We start from the raw sequence: 23,482 nt of genomic DNA, 5'->3' as shown, positions 1-23,482 counted from the left end.
AAGAAACACCTTATTGAATGGGTGTTGATTGTGTTGTTTGGATTGTAGAACTATGCAGTTGTTGCTTTTAATTTCACATGGTTACAGTTAATCTTTTAATTTAAGGCCAGTTCTCTGTAGTTTCAACACAATTCAAAAACAAATGCTAAATGCTGATGTCTGTACCATCTGTGTTTGTATTGAATGTAGGCTACTTACTGTGCAGATACTGCTGTTAAGTTCAGATGGTTACGGTTATTGTTTTCAATAGCCAAAAGCCAGTTTGGCCTATTAAATACCAAATAAACATCTTGTTTATGCATACTTTTCCTTTCCTTTTTTTTTTAAACGCAAATCAGTATCAGAATCGGCCATGAAAAATCATGATCGTGCATCCCTACTGTTAACCAATCAATGTTCTAGTGTGAGTCTACCTCCACCCTTTAGGTATTGGACTACTGTGCTAGGTACCCCAAAGGAGGGGGCCCAAAAAAGTGGTACGTTATGGTTTGTTATTTTGGTACCATTCACAACTTCTGACTATAGAAATGGAAATAACTGTCTGCCGTACTGTACTTTACCATGCTGCTTGCCTGGAGAGGGTATGCGACTGTAAAAAGTTTGAGGATCACTGAACTAGATAAAATCACTAGTGGACCTTCCTGACCAATTATGATTGATCAGACATACACTGAACAAAATAAGAAATTCAACACTTTTGTTTTTGCCCCCATTTTGAGCTGAACTCGAAGCCTTTTTCACAAATCTGTCTAAATCTGTGTTAGTGAGCACTTCTCCTTTGCCGAGATAATCCATCCCCTCAGGTGTGACATATCAAGATGCTGATTAGACAGTTTGATAATTGCACAGGTGTGCCTTAGGCTGGCCACAATAAAAGGTCACTCTAAATTGTGCAGTTTTATCACACAGTAACTTGACACAGATGTCGCAATTTTTTAGGGAGCGTGGAATTGGCATGCTGACTGCATGAATATCCACCAGAGCTGTTGCCTGTGAATTAAATGTTCATTTCTCTACCATAAGCCATCTCCAAAGGTGTTTCAGAGAATTTGGCAGTACATCTAACCGGCCTCACAACCACAGACCACGTGTAACCACACCAGACCAGGACCTACACATTAAGCATCTTCACCTCCAAGATCATCTGAGACCAGCCACCCGGACAGATGCTGTAATCAGTTTACATAACCAAAGAATTTCTGCTCAAACTGTCAGAAACCATCTCAGGGAAGCTCATCTGCATGCTCGTTGTCCTCATTGGGGTTTCGTCCTGACTGCAGTTTGTCATCGTAACTGACTTGAGTGGGCAAATGCTCACATTCGATGGCCTCTGGCACTTTGGAAAGGTGTTCTCTTCACGGATGAATCCCGGCTTCCACTGTACAGGGCAGATGGCAGTGTGTATGCTATTGTGTGGGTGAGTGGTGTGCTGATGTCAATGTTGTGGATTGAGTGGCCCATGGTGGCAGTGGGGTTATGATATGGGCAGGCTTATGTTATGGACAACGAGGTGCCTTTTATTGATGGCATTTTGAGTGCACAGAAATACTGAGACGAGATCCTGTGGCCCATTGTTGTGCCATTTATCCACAACCATCACCTCATGTTGCAGCGTGATAATGCACGGCCCCATGTTCCAAGGATCAGTGCACAATTCCTGGAAGCTGAAAACATCCCAGTTCTTGCATGGCCAGCATTGTGAACAATATTTGAGAGAAATAGGCATTTTGTCTACATAGAAAAAGTCTTAGATCTTTGAGTTCAGCTTATGAAAAATGGGGACAAAAACAAGTGTTGCATTTATAATTTTGTTCAATGTATAAATGCAGGACCAAGCCCCAAACATGCCAATGCCTGAGAATGTAATAAGGTTTAGCGTCAAATCACAAAGACTGCGCTGTAATTATATATATATATATATTTTTTTTTACTATTTTGAAATACTTTAGCATTACATTTCTTTATTAATTTTTATAATTAAAAAAAAATATATTATGCATTTCCCCAATTTGTAAGTTTTAGTCCCTGTACAAATGAATAAAACTATTGCACACTAAAGGTCATGCAGTGTGCAGCACAGGAGAAACACTGGACTCACCTAACAGCTGCACTAAGTTTGGGTGCTTGATTTCTTTCATGACTGCAGCTTCTTTTAAAAACTCTTCCACTTCCATTGTGTCCTCCTGCACAAAAGAGAGAAAAAAAAACATGCCTTCACTGTTTTAAGCTCAAAAATGTATGATTTAGACGTGAATTCTTATGCTCTAATGCAATAGAGGGTCACAGACAGCAGAGAAAAACAATGCTATATATGGATAATTTGACAGTATTTCCATTGTATTCATCAGTCATGTGGTAAAAGCTCATCAAATTAGACAGATTTGAACATGGACGTGGCCTCATCTTCAGAAAACATGAACAAAACTACAAAAGGTCCAAGCAAATGCTATAACCAGGTGTGATGTGTTCTCGATGTCTTGAGAAGCTCCAGTTTGTCTCTATTTCACTGACCTTTAGTGTTTTGACAGCCACAGTTAGGTTGTATTTCTTCCAGACACCCTCGTACACTTCTCCATACTGCCCTCCGCCCAGCTTGTGTTTCATGGTAATATCAGTGCGCTCCATCTCCCATTTGTCATAGTTGGGTGAGACGCCATAGATGGTGGGCTTGTTGCGTTTTGGCGCTGGGTAATGAAGCGTCGTGATCAGACCATCGGACACCGTGGAATGATGATGAACCAACTCCGCCAGTGTGTTGAAGCGGCTCTCCGACGACACATACAGCTGTAGGGCGAGAGACACGAGAGTGTGAGCATGATAATAGGCTCAGAACCAGCCTCACGCCAGCCAACTATGCTCAAAAAAGAGCAGAAGTAACAATACACAAGTTAAAAGCTCCATGCTGTACCGTGATAAAATACCATTTATTTTAACATGACTTATTGCTTGTTTGCACAATGCAACTAAATAAACCACCGGACTGCACCAATAAATCAAGCACATGTTATGTTCCTTCTACTCTTAGGCTCGAAGTTTTAAAATTAATTGAGTCAAGCATTTCATGCAAGTATGAATTGTTGTTACAGCATTTCACACTAACATTTTGTGCTCTGTTGAGCAGATTCTTAAACAGCTCTGACTGGCCATTGTGTTCACATGCTGAAATTGTGTTCTCCCGCTTTTATCTGTAAGCACTGGATGATCGTTGTAGTCAATCAAAGACATATCTGTAGAGTACAGAAACACAATGGCCAATCAGAGGTTTTTTGCGCATGCATAATGAATATGCTTTTTAGTGACACTAGTAAGCTATTTTTAATGATATAATATAAATATTGCTGTTATCTGTGAAAGAAAGCAGAAAAAATTGTCAAGTGCTTTATAGTGTTTTTTCTTTCAGATACCCAATTAGTCAAAAAGTACATAAACAATGCCAGCAAGTATGTGAGCTGTTATCAAAGGAGGCCATTTTTGTTATTATGTGAATAAACACTGTTATTTGTCCAAAAATTCCAATAAACATTTTTAGAAGACTTTATTTTTTCTTTTGACAGATTCCTCAAATAATGACAGGTGGTCTAATAAATTGTTAAGCACTGTATGTTTTCATACTATTCAGTTAGCAAATTTGTTTTTAAGGACATTGGGTAGAAAGTCGAATAGTGTTTTTGTCAGTAAAATTAAAATAAAGAAAATAGGGGCTTTAAATGGGGTCTCTTTAACGAAAAAATAATCGTCCAACTAATCGATTATCAAAATAATCATTAGTTGCAGCCCTACATGCAACAATGCTCAAAAAGCTAGCAGGAAATGCTGGTATCATCACATTTGAAAAATTGCAGCAGCGACAACAAAACAGGTACTTTTGACAACAAAAAAGTAAAACTGGCACAGGATTTAGGAGTGAAGTGTCACGTCAAAGATCGTAACATTTCAAGAGTGATGCGCTGTTTCCTCTACAAACTCCTAATTTCTGTGTGAATGTATTATTAAGGTTTCTTTAGTGAATTCATGCATTTATATTAGTGTTGTCACAATACCAAAATTATCATTTCGATACCAATACCTAGTCAAGAATTGCGATTTCGATACTTATTCGATACTTTTCCTGAAAGGGAAAATACACTCAAATATCATTTCTATGCTTTATTTTAAAACCAGGACAACATTCTAATCATATAACACACTAATAAATGAACATATGAACAGCATATATGTTAAACATTTGAACTAAATATGAAATATCAAAATTAGGGCTGGGATAAACGATTATTCTTTAAACGATTAATCTAGCGAATATTTTTTCGATGCATCGATTAATTCTTCAGACCAATTCGATTTCGATTATCTCCCCATTAATTAACTACTAACAATTTAAACATGTTGATTTACATATCTGAATGAAAAAAAGATGAATTCCTTAACATTGCAATATATGTTTATTGCTCTTAAAATTACAAAATAAAAAACTGACTAACTTTGCACTTGTATAGAGATAGCATTCAATAAAACCTTGAAGCCTTGAAAACACATAGCTTACTGAAACAAGCTTACTGAACACATAGGGCCTAGTTTACTGAAAAAAAGTTCTTCTTTCAGATGAAAATAACAACAACTTGATGTCTAGCATTCAATAAAAAAGGTCACCAAAAATACTTGTTTAGAGCAATTGAAAGAATACAGTAACCAATGTAAACTGGAGGGCTTTAAAGGGGGGGGGGGGGGGTGAAATGCTCGTTTTCACTCAATATCCTGTTAATCTTGAGTACCTATATAGTAGTACTGCATCCTTCATAACTCCAAAAAGTCTTTAGTTTTATTATATTCATAAGAGAAAGATAGTCTGTACCGATTTTTCCCGGAAAAACACGAGCGTCTGTAGGCGTGACGTGTGGACGGAGCTAAAGAATCACGAGCGCCAGTAGGCTTTTGCTTTGATAGCGTTTGGAAGCTTGAGGACAAAACCAACCAAAACAACCATGGCTAACAGTCAGATTCACCATATATTTATGATCCAGAATCAGATCCAGGGGCTGAAATTTAACAAGAGCAACAGCAACAACGGCAACAACAGCGTCTCTATGTGGTATGTACTGAAACTGCATATATATTTGCTTAGCGGTTTTGGAAAATGACTAAGTTCCACTTTGTCGTCTTTTTTTTTTTTTTTTTTTTTAAGCTTTACATGTGGAAAGTGCAGTTTGATGACAACATCACATGTTGTTTACTTGATGTGCTTACACGCCGACAGCTAAGTTAACAACACAGAGATATTTTAAGCAGTTTTACTCACCACCTGCGTTTCCAACACACGATCGTGACCCTTTTTCGTTGGGACTGCATTATCCTTAAGAAATAAACGATGTGCAAATCCGTCGTCAAACTGGGCCTTGTTTGTAAAACAAGCATCTTCGAAATGCAGGGGAACAAATACAAACACTTGAACATCTAGTTGATGCTCTGTAAAAATAAACTCCATCCACTGGTCCCTTAATGCTGTTTCTCTTTAGGTAATCTGTGCAGGGTTGTCTTGCCCTGGCAACCAAAAACACACTCCTTTTGTGATATTTCGCGACACTCTCGTTCTGATCAGTGATCTGTTGTGCTCTCTCTGCTCTGCTATACGGGAGTGCGCGCTCTTCCGGCAGAAGTGCCCTCAGGACCCATATAAGGAAATTCCGCTCCATCTAACGTCACACAGAGCCATACTCGAAAAAAACTTTCCGAAACTTGTGACAAACCGGAAGGAGTATTTTTGGAACAGAAATACTCCTTTAAACGTACAACTTAATTTTTGAAACTTTGTCCATGTTTAGCATGGGAATCCAACTCTTTAACAGTGTAAAAAACTCAGTATGCATGAAATAGCATTTCACCCCCCCTTTAAGCTAATACAGAGGGTGCTTTTCCCAAAAAAAAAAAAGAAATAAAAATTAACAGTGGGAGCCAGCAGCCTGTCATGGCGAAAAAAAAAATCTCTGAATGCTCCATGTGAAACTTTGGCGTTCTGTTTCTAATGATTTTGGTTAATATGCACGAGGGAGAGAGAGAGAGAGAGAGAGAGCAAGACAGCGCTCTTATAGTTTGAAGACTGTGAGTGCACGAGCGCGCGTGAAACTTTGGTGTTTCGCCCTTTTTCTATCATGTTTAATGATTTTTATTAATATGCACAAGCCAAGGGAGAGAGAGAGCAAGAAACGCTCGTGTTGTTTGAAGACTGTGAGTGCGCGCGCAGTCGGTGCTCTCTCTCGTACGCGTCCTGTCAGAAGCAACAGTCATTCTATTCTACATCCCTCACCGATCAAATAAGACTTAGACAGCCGACAAAAAAAAAAGATCAATGCAAAAAAAAACCTGGATTGGTTATATAACGTTGGACAGAATGTTGATCCGGCCATCGCATATATTCAGCGCACATAAGGCAAACGTTTTGCAAACGTTTTTTTAGAGAAATAAAAACAGGTCGATGAATCGATGCGCATATTTTGCGTCGACGTATTTTTTGTCCCAGCCCTAATCAAATATACAAAATAAATTAGAGCAATGACATTCAAGGTAAAGAAAGAATAAATTTAGCAGCATTATCTCAATTATCATAAGAAACATAAGAGTAATAAATTTATCTTGATTCTGAACTTTTAATAAAAATATGAACAGAGATTATATTAAACAATGTTTCTGAACTCAGAAGATTAAATGTCAAAAGATAAATAATATCAATTTAAGTAATGGCATTCAAGTAAAAAAAAAAAGCAAATAAAATTTTGCAGCAATATCTCAGTCCCGCTTTTATGAAATGATTTGGCCCACCCCAGCCCGGCAAATAAAGTAAAATTTCTTTACCCACCGCGACCCGCGCATTGGGGACATCATGGAAAATAAATTGCTGCTTAGACCTTCGTATTGTAACCTTATCATAGAACCTAATAAAATATGAAAATATGTATTTCAAATATTTTAATATAAGCTATATGAAATTGCACTAGTGATCCGTGAACAAATCTTTTAGGTGAATGAATCGTTCTCATTCAGGTAACCCACTGACTCATATTTCTCGTTCACTGAAGTTCCTCCCTCCACAGCAGCTATTAGCACGGCGCTATTAACAACGCATGCGCAGCTCATGAACTGTTTCATCCGGTCAAAGAGTTACTCAAGATGTGTGTCTGTCTGACCAAACAATTAAAATGTTAATTATGCAAGAAAACCTTGTGCTTTGTTCATCTGACCAACTTATTTAAACTATTTAATTTGATTATGCACACATTTTAGTAAAGCTAAATCAGTTTAGTAAAGCCACTAACGCAGCCATCTGTTGTAGTGCTTTTTTGCTGCTTGCGTGAGGAGAAAAAACACAGCCGTCCATAGGGAGGCACTGGAAGCGTGCGTTGCACACACCAACATAAAATACTTATCTTGCAAATCTGGAACGCAGTCATTCTGTGAAGTATCAATACTAATAAATTTAGGAATCGTGATGTTTTTAATTTCCGAGAATCGCGATACTTTTGAAGTGTCGTTGCAGCGTGCAACACTAATTTATATGCACCTTTTTAATACTTTATTGGTGCAGTAAATGCATTTTGAATATTTTCATCCATATGCTTCTCATGTGGCACGAGGGTCAAGAAAACTTGTTTTCTTTTCATGTTGATCTGTCAAGTGTCCTGAATGGAGTTATATGAAAATGGCTGTATAATAATAAAAATAATAATAAAAACAGCTGTCCTAACTAATTGTAAAGGTTTAAATCAGGGATATACATTTTAAAAACCCAGATCTTTCACCTCAGAGCATGTAAAATATTTGAACTGTTGTGCCGAAATGGCGGCTCAGACTCATTCCAGACGGCTTACACTGGAGATTCCAGCAGGGAAGTGTGTCGCGGCCTCATGCGGAGCCAGTGAGGCTGACGAGGCACGTCAGGCATGAGAGGAATGAGTGCAGCGGTCATCAACATGCAGCAGGAATGCAGCGCTGCAGTGCATGCGTGACACATGGACTCATTTATCTGCCCACGGGCTGCACTCATCATCGTCTGTCTCTACTACTGAGTGGTGCTGTCAGTAGAGCACTTCAGCGTGCTATTGGAACACATTCCATTTAAGTCTAACTATTATTAAATCTCAAAATACTATAAAAATGGAAGGTTAATTGACGCTATTGAACTAAACTGAATCAACTAGATGAAGCTGAATAAAGATCCTATTGTCTTCTATGAAACAAAAATTTCCTCATGAAATTAAACTATTTTGGAGCCCTGATTCTACAAAAAAAGTGATAATTGCTAGCAAACGTTATTTAATTTCTACTGAAATATTAAGGGTGCTATGATGATGCTTCTCACCAGCCAATGTGATGTGTCAGCAGTGAGGAAATCAAGACTAGTTAGCAACCAGCTAGTCTAAATATTGTAAGTGAATTAACTAACTATTGTTGAAAACACCCCATTTAAGTGTCCTTTTCCTGTGTCTCTAGGGTGGCACGGCTGTCAAGACATATAAGGTGTAACACTCTTTGGGTGATGTGAGCCCAACTCGTCTTGAAGCACACTACTGCTGGAATATTCTGTGACTCTCACCTTGCCATCCGAAGCTGTGTTGATGCGGTAGTGGTAGACACGTCCCTCGCAGCGCAGCGAGATGGACCTCTGTCCTGGGCTGCTCTCGCTCTCACGCACCAGGAAGCTGCCGTTGATGCCACTGCTCAGCAGGTACTCGGCGGCGTTGCGGGACACAGGCCCGTGGTACCAGCTGTGCTTTTCCAGGCTGTTGACGGGTGTGATGTAGTTGCTGGGCACCCAGCCCTGGCCGTTCTTGGTCTGAGCCTCGCACCACTCGCCATTGTGATTGTATCCCAGAACCCTCAGCTTCTCTCCTGATCAGAGCACCATGAGAAATGGGTAACATCATAGGGGTCATTCCGTGTCAAATCTACCAGAGGTCTCTGGCTCAAATTTTGCTAATATTTTTTCTGAAGAAACGTACAGAAATGAAAGCCAAAATATAAAGTGTCATGGATGAATATTTACGAATAAGAAAGATAGCATCATCATAATGTTATGTTTTACAGAGAGATTGGTTGGTCTGTTAGTAAAATCTGTTGACTTTAGCAATCTTTGTTGTATTACATGCCAGTGGTGACCATTCAAAAAAGGGGGAAAGAGCACTTTTCAAGTTTTTTCTCCAATGTTTGCATGCACGCTATCTCAAGAAGTATTAAAGATATCCTAATGCCCTTTAAGATATTGGGTCTTAAACTTTCCATTTGGCTGCTACATTTTTAAGGCCCTCTATGGTTCAGTTCCAGAGATATTGGAATTTCAATATGGATAATTAAACTGTGCACGATCATTAAATAGAATGTTCAGTGATCAAAAATACAATTTGCATAAATATGATACTTCTTTTATTTTAAAGAGGAATGTCTGAAGAACAAATAATGTTGAAACTAGAAATGTATCTCGTTCCCTCTGTCAAAACAACTTCATTGAGTGCCATATATATATACTTTTTCCAAAGTTTGTGTGCCTACAACTCAAAATGTATAAAAGATATTACAATGTGATATTAGATTCTAGTTCTTAGTAAACTTTTCTTTTTGAATCTTCATTTTCAAGGCCCTACATCGTTCGGCCCCAGAGATATGGGGACCTTAATGTGGCTTCATGTCCAGACTGTTGAATCACACATTTTCAGTGTTCAAAAACCAAATACAATTTAACGATTTACTCCTGGAGACATACTGTAATTCCAATATCTCTGAAACTAAAACACAGAGGGCCTTACACATGAAGATGCCAACAGGAAAGTTTATTAAGAACTAGAATATAAAATCACAATACAATATCTTTTATATATTTTAATAAATTCTTTAAGTTATAATGAAGTCCATTGGCTCTAAATAAAAACGCCTTCATTTTGCTTAGCACAATGTTGATATTGGATTGAGTGATCAGACGCAAGCTCCTCAACAACACACGTGATCTGAGGAATCATTCCTGTCTGGAGCACAAGACTGCTGTGATCACGTCACGAGCAGCACTAGTACATCATTATTGTGTGAAATTCTTGAAGTGTTCATCATAAAGACTCATGACTTAGGCCAGTTTTTCATCAAGTACTCTCAGAAACAACAAGCAATTCACTCTCAGATAAACTGCTTGTGGGATTTGCATTAGATAAAAGCACTAATGAACTAATGTAAACAACACATTCTCTAATAATTAACGTCCTGTCTATGACTTCTGTAGTATATCCCGTGCCCTAATAACACCTCTTTATAAAACACTCTACACTCTCTCTTTATCTAATGATGTGTTGGGCATCTGGATGGCTGTAGATCTCCCCTCACTTTTTTTTTCATGGGCTGAATGGAAAGATCTGACATGTTGACCAAGACAAGGGAAGAGAGATGAAGAATGTGCAGCAAATATCTGGATTTCCAGTCAGACATGTGACCTCATACTGCGGCTAATAAAAGGAACAAAGAGCAGCTAAATTAAGAAAACATGCAACTACAAAAATAAGAAAACACATGCAATAATGTGCAGTCTGTTGTTGTAAAAGATGAGAACAGGTACTGCTATTTCTGAACAATGTTGATACACAACACTACGTGAGTGCTCAAAACACATTTCTAGACCAAAATGTCAATCTTAGCTAGACTTTATTGTAAACAGTTCCTTAGTTAATGAAAACAGGAAGAACGAAACCTGATCTGTGCATTGTTAGGTTGTGCAGTGTCTTGCACATACCTTGAAGGCACTGTGTTAATAAGTTTGTGCTGAAAATCCTTCACAGGGTGTCTTCAGATATGAACAATTAAATTGAAGATCTTTTTAATACCACCTTAAATAAAATATAAGACCTCAACCTGTGATGAAAATATTACACATGTATAATGTTTAATGTGTTTAATGTAAAAATAAAATCCTCTCCAGATCAAAATGACCGGAACACAACATGAGCGTTAATTTAATAATACCTCTAAACTTTCTTAATTAAAAGAAGTATGTTCAATATCACATTATTGACAGTTGAATATTTATGTGTTATTAAAACGGTGTAATTTCACTTGTATTGGCTACAACTACTGAAATTAAGCCCTAGCCTGAGTAATGATGAAATGTTTAAAGTGTTCAGATGATGAACCATGTAAAAATAGTGTTTCTCACCTTTGGTGATGCTGAGAGTGTTGTCTCCGCTTGCGACAAAGTCATACAGCGCTACGAACAGATTGGGGTCATTTTCACTGGGTCCCGCCAACAGATTCTCTTTGGAGTTCCAACGAGCCGCTTCAGACAGACCCGGGGCCTCGAAATCTGGCCGCTGAAGAGCTTCTGCAAAGATGAGGGAAAATTCAAAGGTCAGTGAATAAGTGAATGCATGTCAACATATCAATATAATTCATATTAGTGTAACAGGATGCCCCAGATGTTTCCAGATGTAATCAATACAGAAGGCTCGCAATAAAGGTATATCACCACAACCATGCATGTCATAAAACACTTAATGAGTCACATCCGCAACCTCAGAGAGTTTTTACATTCATTACTCTGTGCCATGGAGATCATGACTGATGACCTTAAGACACATAAACATGGCAAATACCATACAGCAGAAGATCTGTTTTTCATATATAAACTGTGACATGAATCAGCTTAGAACTGAAATAAGTGTTTTAATCACCCAAAAATGTGAATTCAGTCATCATTTACTCACTCTCATCTTTGTGAAACGCAAAAGGAAAACATTTGAACAATCTTCAATGGCACCAATGACCTCAAGCCCTGGCATGTGGAGGACTGCTGCTTTTATGGTCATTTTGGAGCCTGACAACCGTGATAAAGATTATCTCCGTGTTCCACAGAACAACATGAGAGTTAAATGAGACAATGGTAAACTAATCTTTTAACCGCCCATTTAGTGCATTTGCGGAGTTGACAAAAAAATAAATAAATCACAACTCAAGGAATGTACAGGAGAATGTTTTATATCTGGTCTTCCACAATTTTTTTTTTTTTTTTTTTACCAACGTTTAGCTTTTTTTATATATTTTTTGCAGTTTCCTACTAGGGCTGGGCGATATGGAGCAAAAAATATATCTCGATATATTTTGCTATATCTCGATATACGATATATATCTCGATATCTTTACAGGAAAAATAACCCCCAAAAAACTACTGCAAAAACAAATATGGCAAATATTACATGTTAAGGGGCCTATGAAACATTTTATTTTTTTCTTCACCATATGTTTTATTGTTACCTAATTCTGTGTTTTAGCATGTGCAATTATTTAAATGCATAAAAACAACTTAATTAGTTAAAAAAAATTCTTAAAATAGCCTTATGTGAAATGTTTTTTTCCCTTCAGAAATTCTGTGTATTTACATTTTACTGATTATCAAATGAAGGCATAAAACATTCATTTAATTTATCTTTTAATTATTTAAAATTAAGCAAACTTTATTTTTTTGGTAAACAAAGGGGATTTACTATTAAAAATAAAACATGGGAGAAATGTTGTGTGATTATTCCTTATAAAATTATGTTCGTTTCATTTTAATAGTAGTAGTAGTGGGCTATCTACATTCTGCTGTACAATAGTAATAGATTTCTGTCAAATACTTTTATTTTTTTCAATTACTTTACAGTTCTGTGTATGTGATACCACAGTCTATGATGTGATATGAGCTAATCTTACTCAAATCAAACGGTCAGATGCTCATGAAGTGACTCTCAGTGCAGTTCTGGAGATGTTCCTCATGTGTTCACGTCTTTATTTAGAGAGAGGAAAGACAATGTAATCAGCGCGAGCGTTATGCGAGCTTCCGTGTTTAATGAATGAAGACGCGCTTCTGCTCCATTCGTTGACACAGACGAACATGCAGGATTCATATTTAAATAGACTTTTCCGGGTTAATATTTGCAGATATTAGTCCATTTCGCGATTTGATGTAAGTGCATGACCGACTTTTGATTAATTCATTTAAAATTTGACCAATTCCGTGACATTCCGCGTTAAACTGTAGATTCCATTTTTATGACTGGATTCCGCGATTCCGTCCGCGTTTCATTGGGCCCTACAGTAGACATCTGCCTGCCGTTCGCCCTACGCCTTAAAACTGAAGTATCTCCATATAATGGAGCCAGTTGTCTTTTTTTTTTTTTTTTGACTAGTTCTCTACACGCGAGGTGAGAGGGGACAAAAGCAAGGAGGCGGGGGGCGAGCGAGCGGGGGCGAGCACAGCACAGGGAAGGCAAACAAGCAAAGTGGCGGAATCAGAATATAAACAATATATCGATATATACGATATGTCAAAATCCATATCGTGTTTTACAAATATCTCGATATATTTTAAATATCGAGATATCGCCCACCCCTATTTCCTACTAACATTATTTCATTTTGATGTCATGAGCAGCCAGTCACCATAAACTGCTCATTCTCTGTGTCAAACTCAGATCAGCCATCCATGGCTATGATCAAACACGAGCAAGAGAAGAGTTATGAGGTAAAACATCAGACTACAGTCAGAGGATTCTTCACTTTCACATTTCAGCTCCTTACTACGTTCATGCCATTACAGCAACATTTCACTCTTAATAGACATTGTTTTTTTGTTACTGGCATTCAGTCATCTCTGTACTTGTTAAATTTCCCTAAAGGTTAAAGTCAAAGACACATTCACTAAGATCACCAAGTAAACTGACTCTCGCAGAAGCGTAGATGCATCCGAACTCTCCACACACACAAAACTGCACAGATCTATCCAGACAGGAATCAGATTTCCCAGTGTTCCTCCTCCCTCGTTTTTTCCTCTCTTTCTTTTACGGCGAGCCAGTATGTCTGGCTTTCCTCTTGCTCATTCCCCCCTCCTCCACTTTCCAAACAGACAGAAGGAGCACCAAGGCCTGTGATTTTCACAAGACCATCAACCCCAGATCCATCTGTTTGTTCATCTGAAGACCATGTTGGGACTCTGCCGCTCTGTAATTGAATTTCTTACACACACACACACACACACACACACACACACACACGTTCGCCATCATGGTCACTTACCTTCAAAGTAACAGCTGGACGATGAAGACAGACCTTTTTTGGATTTACAGCCCACCAATTTTAAACAAATCTCCAACATTTTCATTTGCTTCCCAACACGACCAATTGAAAAAAAAAAATCCAGTTCCCGGACTATAATGCGTTTTCTTTTATCTAAATAGTTTACTTCAAAAAGTAAACAAAAACACATAAAAATCTGTCCACAAAGTTTGTGTTAGTAGCTTATGCCATGTATACCGCGAAGATGATTAAAAAGATGTTTTTTCCTGGTAAAAACACTGACATCCTGACTTCACACAGTCCTTCTAGCAAGTTTCCAGAGTAAGAGGCTCCATTTTTCCCCCGTTCCAGTTCTTCTCGTTTTCTCAGTCCAGTGAGGAACTAGCCATCCATAAAGGTAATTCTCATAGAAAAAAAAACAAACACGAGTTAAACAAAGTACTTTGACGACAGTGTTGTCTTTTTCATAGTGTTGTCGACAGAGACGATCCACAGAAAAAGCAGTACGCTCGTGCCGATCTCTGCCAACAAAGAGGCCCTTTCAGGATGAAGCGCCGGAGCCGATGACATCATGGCTCAGGCCCCGCCCCCCTCCCTGAAACCTGCAGCTGAGCAGCATTATCTGCAGTGAGAGAGTGTAACTGGAATCTGCCTTTGTCTTTCAGTCCCACACAGCTCTCGTCTCTGCTTGCTTCTCAAATATTTTCACTTTGAAACAAAGGCACAAGTGCACTCTATAAGGCAGGGATTATTCCTGCCAAACAGCCAGCATGAATTAATCACAAATATCTTCACTTGCACTTTAAAGGCTGCTTTTAAAGAACGCTGACTTATTTTAGTAATGCTCAAAAATATCATGGTAATTATTAAGGCACTATTTGGGACACTGGGTCTCATTTACTAATTCTTCGATGGATTATTCATCCAAACTATTCCTGAAAAATTTCCACCAGATTCACAACTGGTAAATATGCACAATTTGATCCAGGGCTGCAACCAGAGGTGGAGAAAGTACACAATTCCAACACTTTGAAAGTGAAAGGACATATTGCTGGTCAAATATTACTCCCTTACAAAGGGAAAGTTTGTACCTAAAAGTACAAAAGTAAAAGTACTTGCTTTTAAAAGCACTCAAGTAACAAAAGTAAATTTCTTTTTTTTTTATGTTTTAGTATTGTTGTATGTAATACTTGCAATACCTTAAGCCTCTGAAGAAATTTACAATACGTTACGCCTAATGAATACACTGACAAACAATGTTCAAACTAAAGACTATGAACCCAAATATAATAAAATTGTCCATTTTGTCTATTCTACACATTAAAGCTGAAATTGTCTACCGTATTTTCCGGATTATAAGTCACACTTTTTTATAATAGTTTGGCTGGTCCTGCGACTATACTCAGGTGCGACTTATCAAAATTCATTTGACATTAACCCGAGAGAAATGAACCAAGAGAAATGAACCAAGAGAAAACATTACCGTCTCCAGCCACGAGAGGCCGCTCTATGCTGCTCTGTGCTCCTGTAGTCTACACTGAAAACATAGAGCGCCCTCTCGCGGCTGTAGACGGTAATGTTTTCTCTTGGTTCTTGGTTCTAAATAAATGCAACTTATATTCCATTGCGAATTATATGTTTTTTTTCCTCATGACGTATTTTTGGACTGATGCGACTGATACTCAGGTGCGACTTATAGTCCGAAAAATACGGTACATGTCTACAAATTGTCTGCTTGATCTTGTGGCACTTTTTCACTGCATGATACAGCTCAGATTAGTTTGCATTTCTACTGCAGTTTAGTAGCGCTTTAGAGTGGGCGGGATAATAGACATGTCGTTCTAGTTGCACTGCCTTTATTTTCATTCTGAGCGACCTCCTGAAGAACCTTTTAATTCCGCGTTATACCCTCAAGCTCCTGCAGGATCCGTTTCTCAGCTATCAACGAGAGGAATGTCTGTACTTCCCTGAACAGACCACGAAACAGCCTTTATTTTGTTTGAAACTGTGTTTGTTTAAAAATGTTGGGTTCAATCCTCACTGACTGTGCTGATTTTAATCTAGCAGGTTTAGTGATTCTCTCCGGCAAATCAGTTATCAGCAGGGTTTACATGTCACATTTTGGTTAAAGTACAGCTGCTTGGAACATCAGCCGAGGTGGAACTGAAAGTATCACCAGGTACTGTACACAGTGGAAAACCCCCCAAAGTGGAAAACCTACGGTAGCCATGAGAGCTCAACACGCTGCAAATGAAACAAACACATGGAAATTAAGAAAACCTCTTCATCAATTTAACAACACATGCGCTGCACTCACAACACAACCAATCAGATTATCTGTGTATAATCTGTGTGTGACCTGAACACCAGTAAAAACATGTTTGATAGCATTTGGTTGTTTGCCTTGTGAATATTAACACATAGCATACCTGTTTTCTTCTGTCATGATTCTTTTTAAAACACAGAATCAGCTCGTTCTCTTGTGATTTTTTTTTCTGCACGGGCCGGCCACACGCTCTCCGTGCGCGCACTGACTTAAAAGTGGCGTAACGCCACTGTTACACTGTGAAACACACATACTCCGTGTGTGCAGTGCATGACTGGTCCACGACAGTAGGCTACCACAAACACATACTCACTATTTGTATTTCAAATCCAGAAGTTATCAGAAACTTTTATAAAAAAAAGTAAAAAAAAAAAAAAAAAAAAAAGGTTTGTCAGCATTGCAATTCTCTTTGTACATATACACTCTTTAATAGACGTTTTAACACAATTTAAACAATGTATTATTCAGCACTACTTATATAGATTTATATATTAAGTTGTTCAAACAAGTAGTAAAATATTTAACCATGTAGTACTTATATTAAAATCGCAAACATTTCAAATTAAAACTTAAAATTGACAAAAACAGCCGACTATCATGCATTTTCTTTTGCATTTAAGTTTTAATACAATAAATATTGCATGTCACAAAGAAATTGTTTTTTCACCTCCACCATGAAGGAGACGAGAGTTGTTCATTACGTCGCCTTGTTGAAGTAAATTTAATTTTTCCTTGCTTTATCCCGGTCCTAAAGTAAACAAAGATGACTGTGCAAAAGAGTATCATTAAATTAAATGCATTTATGGTGAGATTACTACATTTTATTTAATTAAACGTATTTATGGTGAGATTATTATATTTTCATGTCAATTTGTGTTCATTGTGCTCACCATGCACTGTCAGCCTGTCACTTTAATTCGGCGCTTGCAGCACATCAGAAATAGACTCGGTGCGGAAACGATCTCTGCACTGCACCGCACATGGAATAATATGGAGCCCGGGAATCAGGTGTAATGATTAAAAAACCCGAGGCCCCTCCGTATATTCACCAGGCCCACCTATTAATGACGTTCTGTATCTGCCACTGCATTAAAATGTAGAAAAACCACCTGAAGAGATTTTGCTATATTCCCACACGTACTCCTCAATACATTTCACAAAAGCGCCTGAAACGCCCGAATGTCAAACCCTATCTTTGTCTGTGAAATATCCACTGCGTCTCTACAGCACATGTGGTAATGTCAGCGGGAGGTAACAGTTCTCACGCACACAGAATGAACAGATACGAAACACGAAGGGTGAGGAGTGATGTTCCACTAGTTAATCGATTGTGGATGGTTGCGTTATTTCAGGTGGGTAAAAAAAAAAAAAAAAAGAAACGTATAAGAGAATAAAAATAATTAAAGCAAAAATGTTTCTCCAATATACTTGGGCGGCTTTTAATATACCTGGGAAACCTGCCCAAGTAAAGTCTATGAGTGGGACACACTGCGTCAGTTTATTGTCAGAGATTTTTCACCCACGTCACGCTGCATCCAGAGTAGACAATCACTGTTTATATTATTATGGTCTTTATGTCGTGTTTATATTTAGTTATAGCGAAATGATTCTGGCCTATTGAGTGGATTTTGACTTAAAAGCCTTTGACTCGCCAAACCTTTGAAGCTCCTCACAGTCACAGGACAGGAGTGCTTGAAAGCAGTAGCCAATCATCAGAAACTACATCTACCTGATACTGCAGAAAGCTTGGGGTTTTTCAAATGCTAACATCGACTTGGTACTGAAGTGCTGGTACTTCTGACGACACTAGAAACCAGTATTACCATCTAATGGAAACCTGGTCCCCTTATAATAGGAATGTGTTATCCAGCAGACCACCACCATATTTTAGATGGCATGGCCAGCAAATACATCAGCATGGAGATCCTGTTTTATGGGCGAATGTCTCTCTAGTCATGTCGTTCCTCTAAAGTGTTCCAGATAGTTCTTGAATGAGTACTGGAGCAACATGTGGGAAATGGCTAATGAGAGTGAGCTCAGATATGAACCCATTGCCTCACAGGACACTGTGAGTGTGTGGCAAAGGGCATTAGCATTTCTCTGGGACTGACTTCAGGAGTCTCTGAGCCTCTCCAATGGTGTCTCCAGACAGACGGGAACCTGGGCTGCTCTGAAGTCCAATAACATGGCAGCCAGCTTATATTAAAGAGCCTCTAAACTTTCCAGTCACAAGAATGAGACAACGGCTGATAGGGTTGTGCTGATGCAGTCCAGCTAGAAAGAAGAAAACCCAGCGGAGGTCTGAAATGATCCATACCACACAGACGTTAACACGAGTCTGATGCTCTGCTCCATTAACATCAACACTCGACTAATTTCAGACACAAAGGAGATTGCCATTCACACCTACAGACATACAGCTCTTCTCATATAGAAATATGCTTCACTAATAATGCATTTTTTCTCTGCTGTCTGACAAATCGTCAGCTTAAGTGCATCTATATAAAATTAATCTTGTGTTAAACTAATTTAATCCTTTTTTACTTTGACAACTGCACAAATTCGGGTCTGTGATAAGGTCACATTTACTGCTATTCAGCACATTTTTGCAGGCAAAATCTAGTTATTTTAACAGCAATCCATGTGATCTGGAAATTTGGTGGAAGACTTCCCGATGCAGATTTTGCAGTGGGTTCGAGTGGTTCACAAAAATCCACTGTTCACTAAAAATTATGACTTTTTATGGAATAAATTAAATGGAACGCAATGTGTCAACATGGTCTCTAAATGCAAATGTCTTGTATTAACAATGCTTCGAAGTTTTAAAACAACATTCAATAGGTCTCCATTACTTTTTAGTTTTCCAGCATAAATGTCTAAAGATTCTTGAATCAAGATATATTTACTTGAAAGAAATTTGTGTGAAATTGTCCAAAATGGAGTTTGATTAAAACAAGAACATATCTGTCAGTAGGCTCTTTATTCAAAAGTTTTAAATAGAGTTGAGGTACTCGGACTTGGCCTCGAGCATTTATGTAATCTACTCTACGCATTTATGCAATTCTATCTTCAAAGAAAAATAATGCTTCAAATATCATTGCAGCAGTAGTTTTCATGGGTCAAAAACCACCTTGGGTGTGCATTACTTTCTAATAATTCAACAGCCCAGTTGTGTTTTATGGAAAATAAATGCTGTGTTTTTATACACAGTGAGCCATTGTAAAGACTAGGACTATCCCTCACAGCCTAATTTTCATTCATGGAGAAGTTCAAAATGCTGTCTACTCGGACTAAGGTCTAACTATTCATCATGAAACCCACACAAAACACACACAGCCACAAACAGAGATAATAGGTGCATTTTCTGCTCTTCGGGTCCCATTAACCATACTACCCCTGTCACCACTGCCCAGCTAGAATTTACTGTATAATGCTATATAAAGTCATGTCCCTCCAGATAGGCCATTATTCACATTCTAAAAGCTGTTACACTCTGAAATATGTCAAAATGCATAAATCAAAAATCAAGTTTGACATAACTTCTGTTACATGACTAAGTTCACTGAGCAGTACACTAATTATGAGATGACGTGAAATCAAAAATCTAAATTGCAATAGAGGTTTGCTTTTGTTACATTTAAATTTACATTGCCTTTTACTAGTTGTAAAGGTTAAAACAAGGTTAAGATACTGACAAGCAGTAGTGTTTAGTTGGACTCAGACTCAACATAGATGTACTCAAACCCAACTTTAAGACTCAGTGTCAATGTTTTATCCTTGATGAGCACTATTACTGGTGATGAGTGACTTAAACGGCTCTAATAACTGAATGTTGAAAGAGTTTTCTCATTTGCACAGACAAAAGCGAAGGCTGGAGAGGCAGGTTTTGTGAAAGAGGGGGAGGTGATAGATTTAGAAACATGAAGCACATTGCTCAGAGATGAGCTCATAGAGAATCATTTATATAATCCACTCTCAGTTAGCTGACGTACACCATCCCTCACCATCATTAAAAGCACTCTTTCCAAACTGCAGTGCACATGTGAACTAGAGCCTGTAGTGCTTTGCGTGACAATCTTTTCAAGCATTTATTTGAATGCGAAACAGTTGGTTAAATGTGGACGTCTGCAGGGTTTCAGCATTAGCGCAGGGACGGAAACATGATCCAGGTGTACAGGCCGCTGGGAAATCACAACAGGCCTGACGTCACTCTAAAATCTCTCACTTCCACACACATCAGTCGGTCTTCAGCCCAACACCCATCTGACCCAGTTCAGACTCCAGCGGAGCAGCTATTTGCATCAGGACTAGTTCAGCCCACCAGCTGCAGAATTAACATCCACAGTTACCATATCTAGAGGAATAATCAACCTTATTTCTATTTTATTCTAGTATTCGACAGCTAGGTTCAAGTTGATAACAGAGTAGGGCTACAACAAATTATTATTTTGTTTATCGAATAATCAAACGGTTTTTTTTTACGATTAATCAACTAATCACTGACTATTTCACTGATTAATCAGTAGACATTTATTGATTATTCAGGTTTTGCGTTTAGTTCAAATATTGAGTAATACATACTCTAACAAATAAATTAAGGTTATCACTTCAGCTTTTGAAAGTCATAATTGTAATTACATAATACAATTAATTTATACAAATAAATATATTTGGCACACAAAATGAAATTTAATTTACTATATGAAAAAGTAACTGAAGGAATTCTGCCTGACATCTCTTTTTGTAAGTCATATGGGTAAGAAACACAAATACGGAAGAGGATTAATGCAAAGCAATAATAAAAAATAAAAATATGGAGATTAAAGTCATTATAACTGCAAGATTAAACTAGTAACATTTCAAGAAAAAAAGTCAAAATAAAATGCTGAGAATAAACATAAGTGCGATGTTCATTCTATCTTGTTGGACAATGCTAGTCAGCATTTTTTTTCGTGAAAATACCACATACCGAACTGTCACCCTAAAACAGTACACCAATCCGAACTGTGAACAATGCACCCCTTCTAAGAATGATAACTCAGCTACTCCAAACACATCTGAATAGATATCAATTGTTTGTTTAGATCATGTAAAAAATCATTTTAATATTTTTATTGTAACCAGTGGATAGTTTCAAGTCTAAAAGAAGTCCCTTTGTTCACCAAGCATTGTTTTTCTCTCTCTTGCTCTCTCTCTCTCAAGATGTAGCTTATAATCAAGCAGCAATATGATTCATTGTTTCATTTGCTCCATCTGGATCATCTTGATATTTTTGATATAATTTTGCAAATATAAGTTAAGAGTTTCTAGTGTCTCAGAAGAGCAATCAGTGCATGAGAGAGAATGACATCACTGCATTAACACCTAGTTGTTCAGTTCAGATCGGAGCGCAGATGGATTAAAACGGGGGCTGTCACTTTTGTGAAAAAATCATTTTCGATTTTTAAGACATAAGTATTCATTGAATCGATTGTAAAATCGATTTTCCATGTCCAAAAAAAAGACGTTTCCTTTTTCAACTTCAAATAACTGATGAACGTTAAGAGAGCACTGGAAACGCACAAGTGAGCAATATTTCTTATTTATTGGCATGAAGTTTCGTGCAGAATATCAAACAGCAAAAAAATATATGTGCAGAGGGGACGGCTACCATAACAAAAGAAAAACATCACTGCAGGCTTCAACCCCGAATGCATTTATGATTTAGGCCATTCAAAAATCTCCAAGATTATTTTAAATAATGATTAAAAAAAAATTAAACTTTAAATGGACTTGAGAACAGGCCATGTTTGTGTTTTTTATTGAACGTAACCGACACCATTACAAATTTATTGGACAGGGAAACAAGTCGATCAACATTTTCGGGGTCCAGAGCAGAGCGTTTTTTATTCACTATATGTCCAGCTGTTGAGAAGACACGCTCCGACCTCACTGATGTCCCAGGGACACTCAGGTACAGCTGTGCAAGGTGGGGGTATTACTGCCAATTTTCCAATCCAAAAGCCGGTCACAGTCAGCTTGCAATGGTCCTTTTCATAACTCACAATCTCTTGTAACTAGATTGAAAACTTGCGAATGAGGTAAATTCACGTCTACGGCACCTCCAGACGCACGTAAACATGTCTTTACATTGACTTAACATTGAAATCATTCGCGCCATACTGCACTTTCTGAATTCTTTATTTTCTTTTTCTGCTTGGTTGTGGGTTTTGTTACATATATTTTTTTGTTGTTGTTTAGTTCTTTTCAAATGAATAGTGTACATATTTGGTTAAAATCGATTCCCTATTTTCATTTTCGAAACTTTTTTTGGTTGGTCAGATCGATTGTGCAATCGATTTTCGAACTAAAAGTGACAGCCCTAATTAAAACCTAATGTTAGTGAGGAGTTTATGTGTCATTCTACACTAGATTCAGCACTCAGAAGAGCATGAGTGATGCTGAGAGGACAGAGGACATAGCATACGTACACAGGACGCATAAAAACAATGACATAGTAATCATAAATATATGGAATTAGGTTTATCTCACATATTTTTCCCATAGTATGCAGTCCTTTCACTATGGTAGTTTCAAACAAAATCGCATCAAAAAGAAGTTCAGAACAGCAAACTGCACAACTCTCTCTCTCTCTCTCTCTCTCACACACACACACACACACACACACACAAACACACACAGCGTCATCTACATGGCGCTGTAATGAGAGACGGAGGGAGGAATGCACACGGTACATTCTTGTCTTGTCCTGTTCGTGCTGTTATTCCTGTAATCTACACATCCCACTGAAACAAACAATGATGAAGCCTTCATGGTCCCACAAATAATTAAATAATAAAGCCACAAAACATTATGGAATGCACCTTGAGAGGCTGTGTGTGTGCTACAGTCACCTTTAATCAATCACCTTTATTTATATAGTGCTTTAAACAAAATACATTGCGTCAAAGCACTGAACAACATTCATTTGGAAAACAGTGTCTCAATAATGCAAAATGATAGTTAAAGGCAGTTCATCATTGAATTCAGTGATGTCATCTCTGTTCAGTTGAAATAGTGTCTGTTTTTATTTGCAATCAAGTCAAT

The 23,482-nt window shown here is 37.9% G+C and overlaps 1 protein-coding gene across 2 annotated transcripts in view; it reads right to left on the bottom strand.

Moving 5' to 3' along the window:
- abl1 (c-abl oncogene 1, non-receptor tyrosine kinase) overlaps positions 1-23,482 on the bottom strand; it is a 43,792-nt gene that overhangs the window by 7,431 nt on the left and 12,879 nt on the right. Inside the window, exons 1-5 of one of the 2 annotated variants that reach the window (XM_052591673.1) lie at positions 14,071-14,661; positions 11,177-11,341; positions 8,582-8,877; positions 2,512-2,784; positions 2,099-2,183 (exon numbers count right to left, since the gene is read on the bottom strand). In XM_052591673.1, the coding sequence (XP_052447633.1) occupies positions 2,099-2,183; positions 2,512-2,784; positions 8,582-8,877; positions 11,177-11,341; positions 14,071-14,260 (1,009 nt within the window). In that variant the 5' untranslated portion in view covers positions 14,261-14,661. Of the gene's footprint in view, positions 1-2,098; positions 2,184-2,511; positions 2,785-8,581; positions 8,878-11,176; positions 11,342-14,070; positions 14,662-23,482 lie in introns of those variants that run through there. The other variant, XM_052591672.1, reaches the window with a different exon arrangement.

The sequence above is a fragment of the Carassius gibelio genome, chromosome A5 (genome assembly GCF_023724105.1).
Source record: "Carassius gibelio isolate Cgi1373 ecotype wild population from Czech Republic chromosome A5, carGib1.2-hapl.c, whole genome shotgun sequence".
In the NCBI taxonomy this organism is placed as follows: domain Eukaryota; kingdom Metazoa; phylum Chordata; class Actinopteri; order Cypriniformes; family Cyprinidae; genus Carassius; species Carassius gibelio.
Note: the sequence above shows the minus strand (reverse complement) of the source record. Positions and strands in the feature narration are given on the sequence as shown.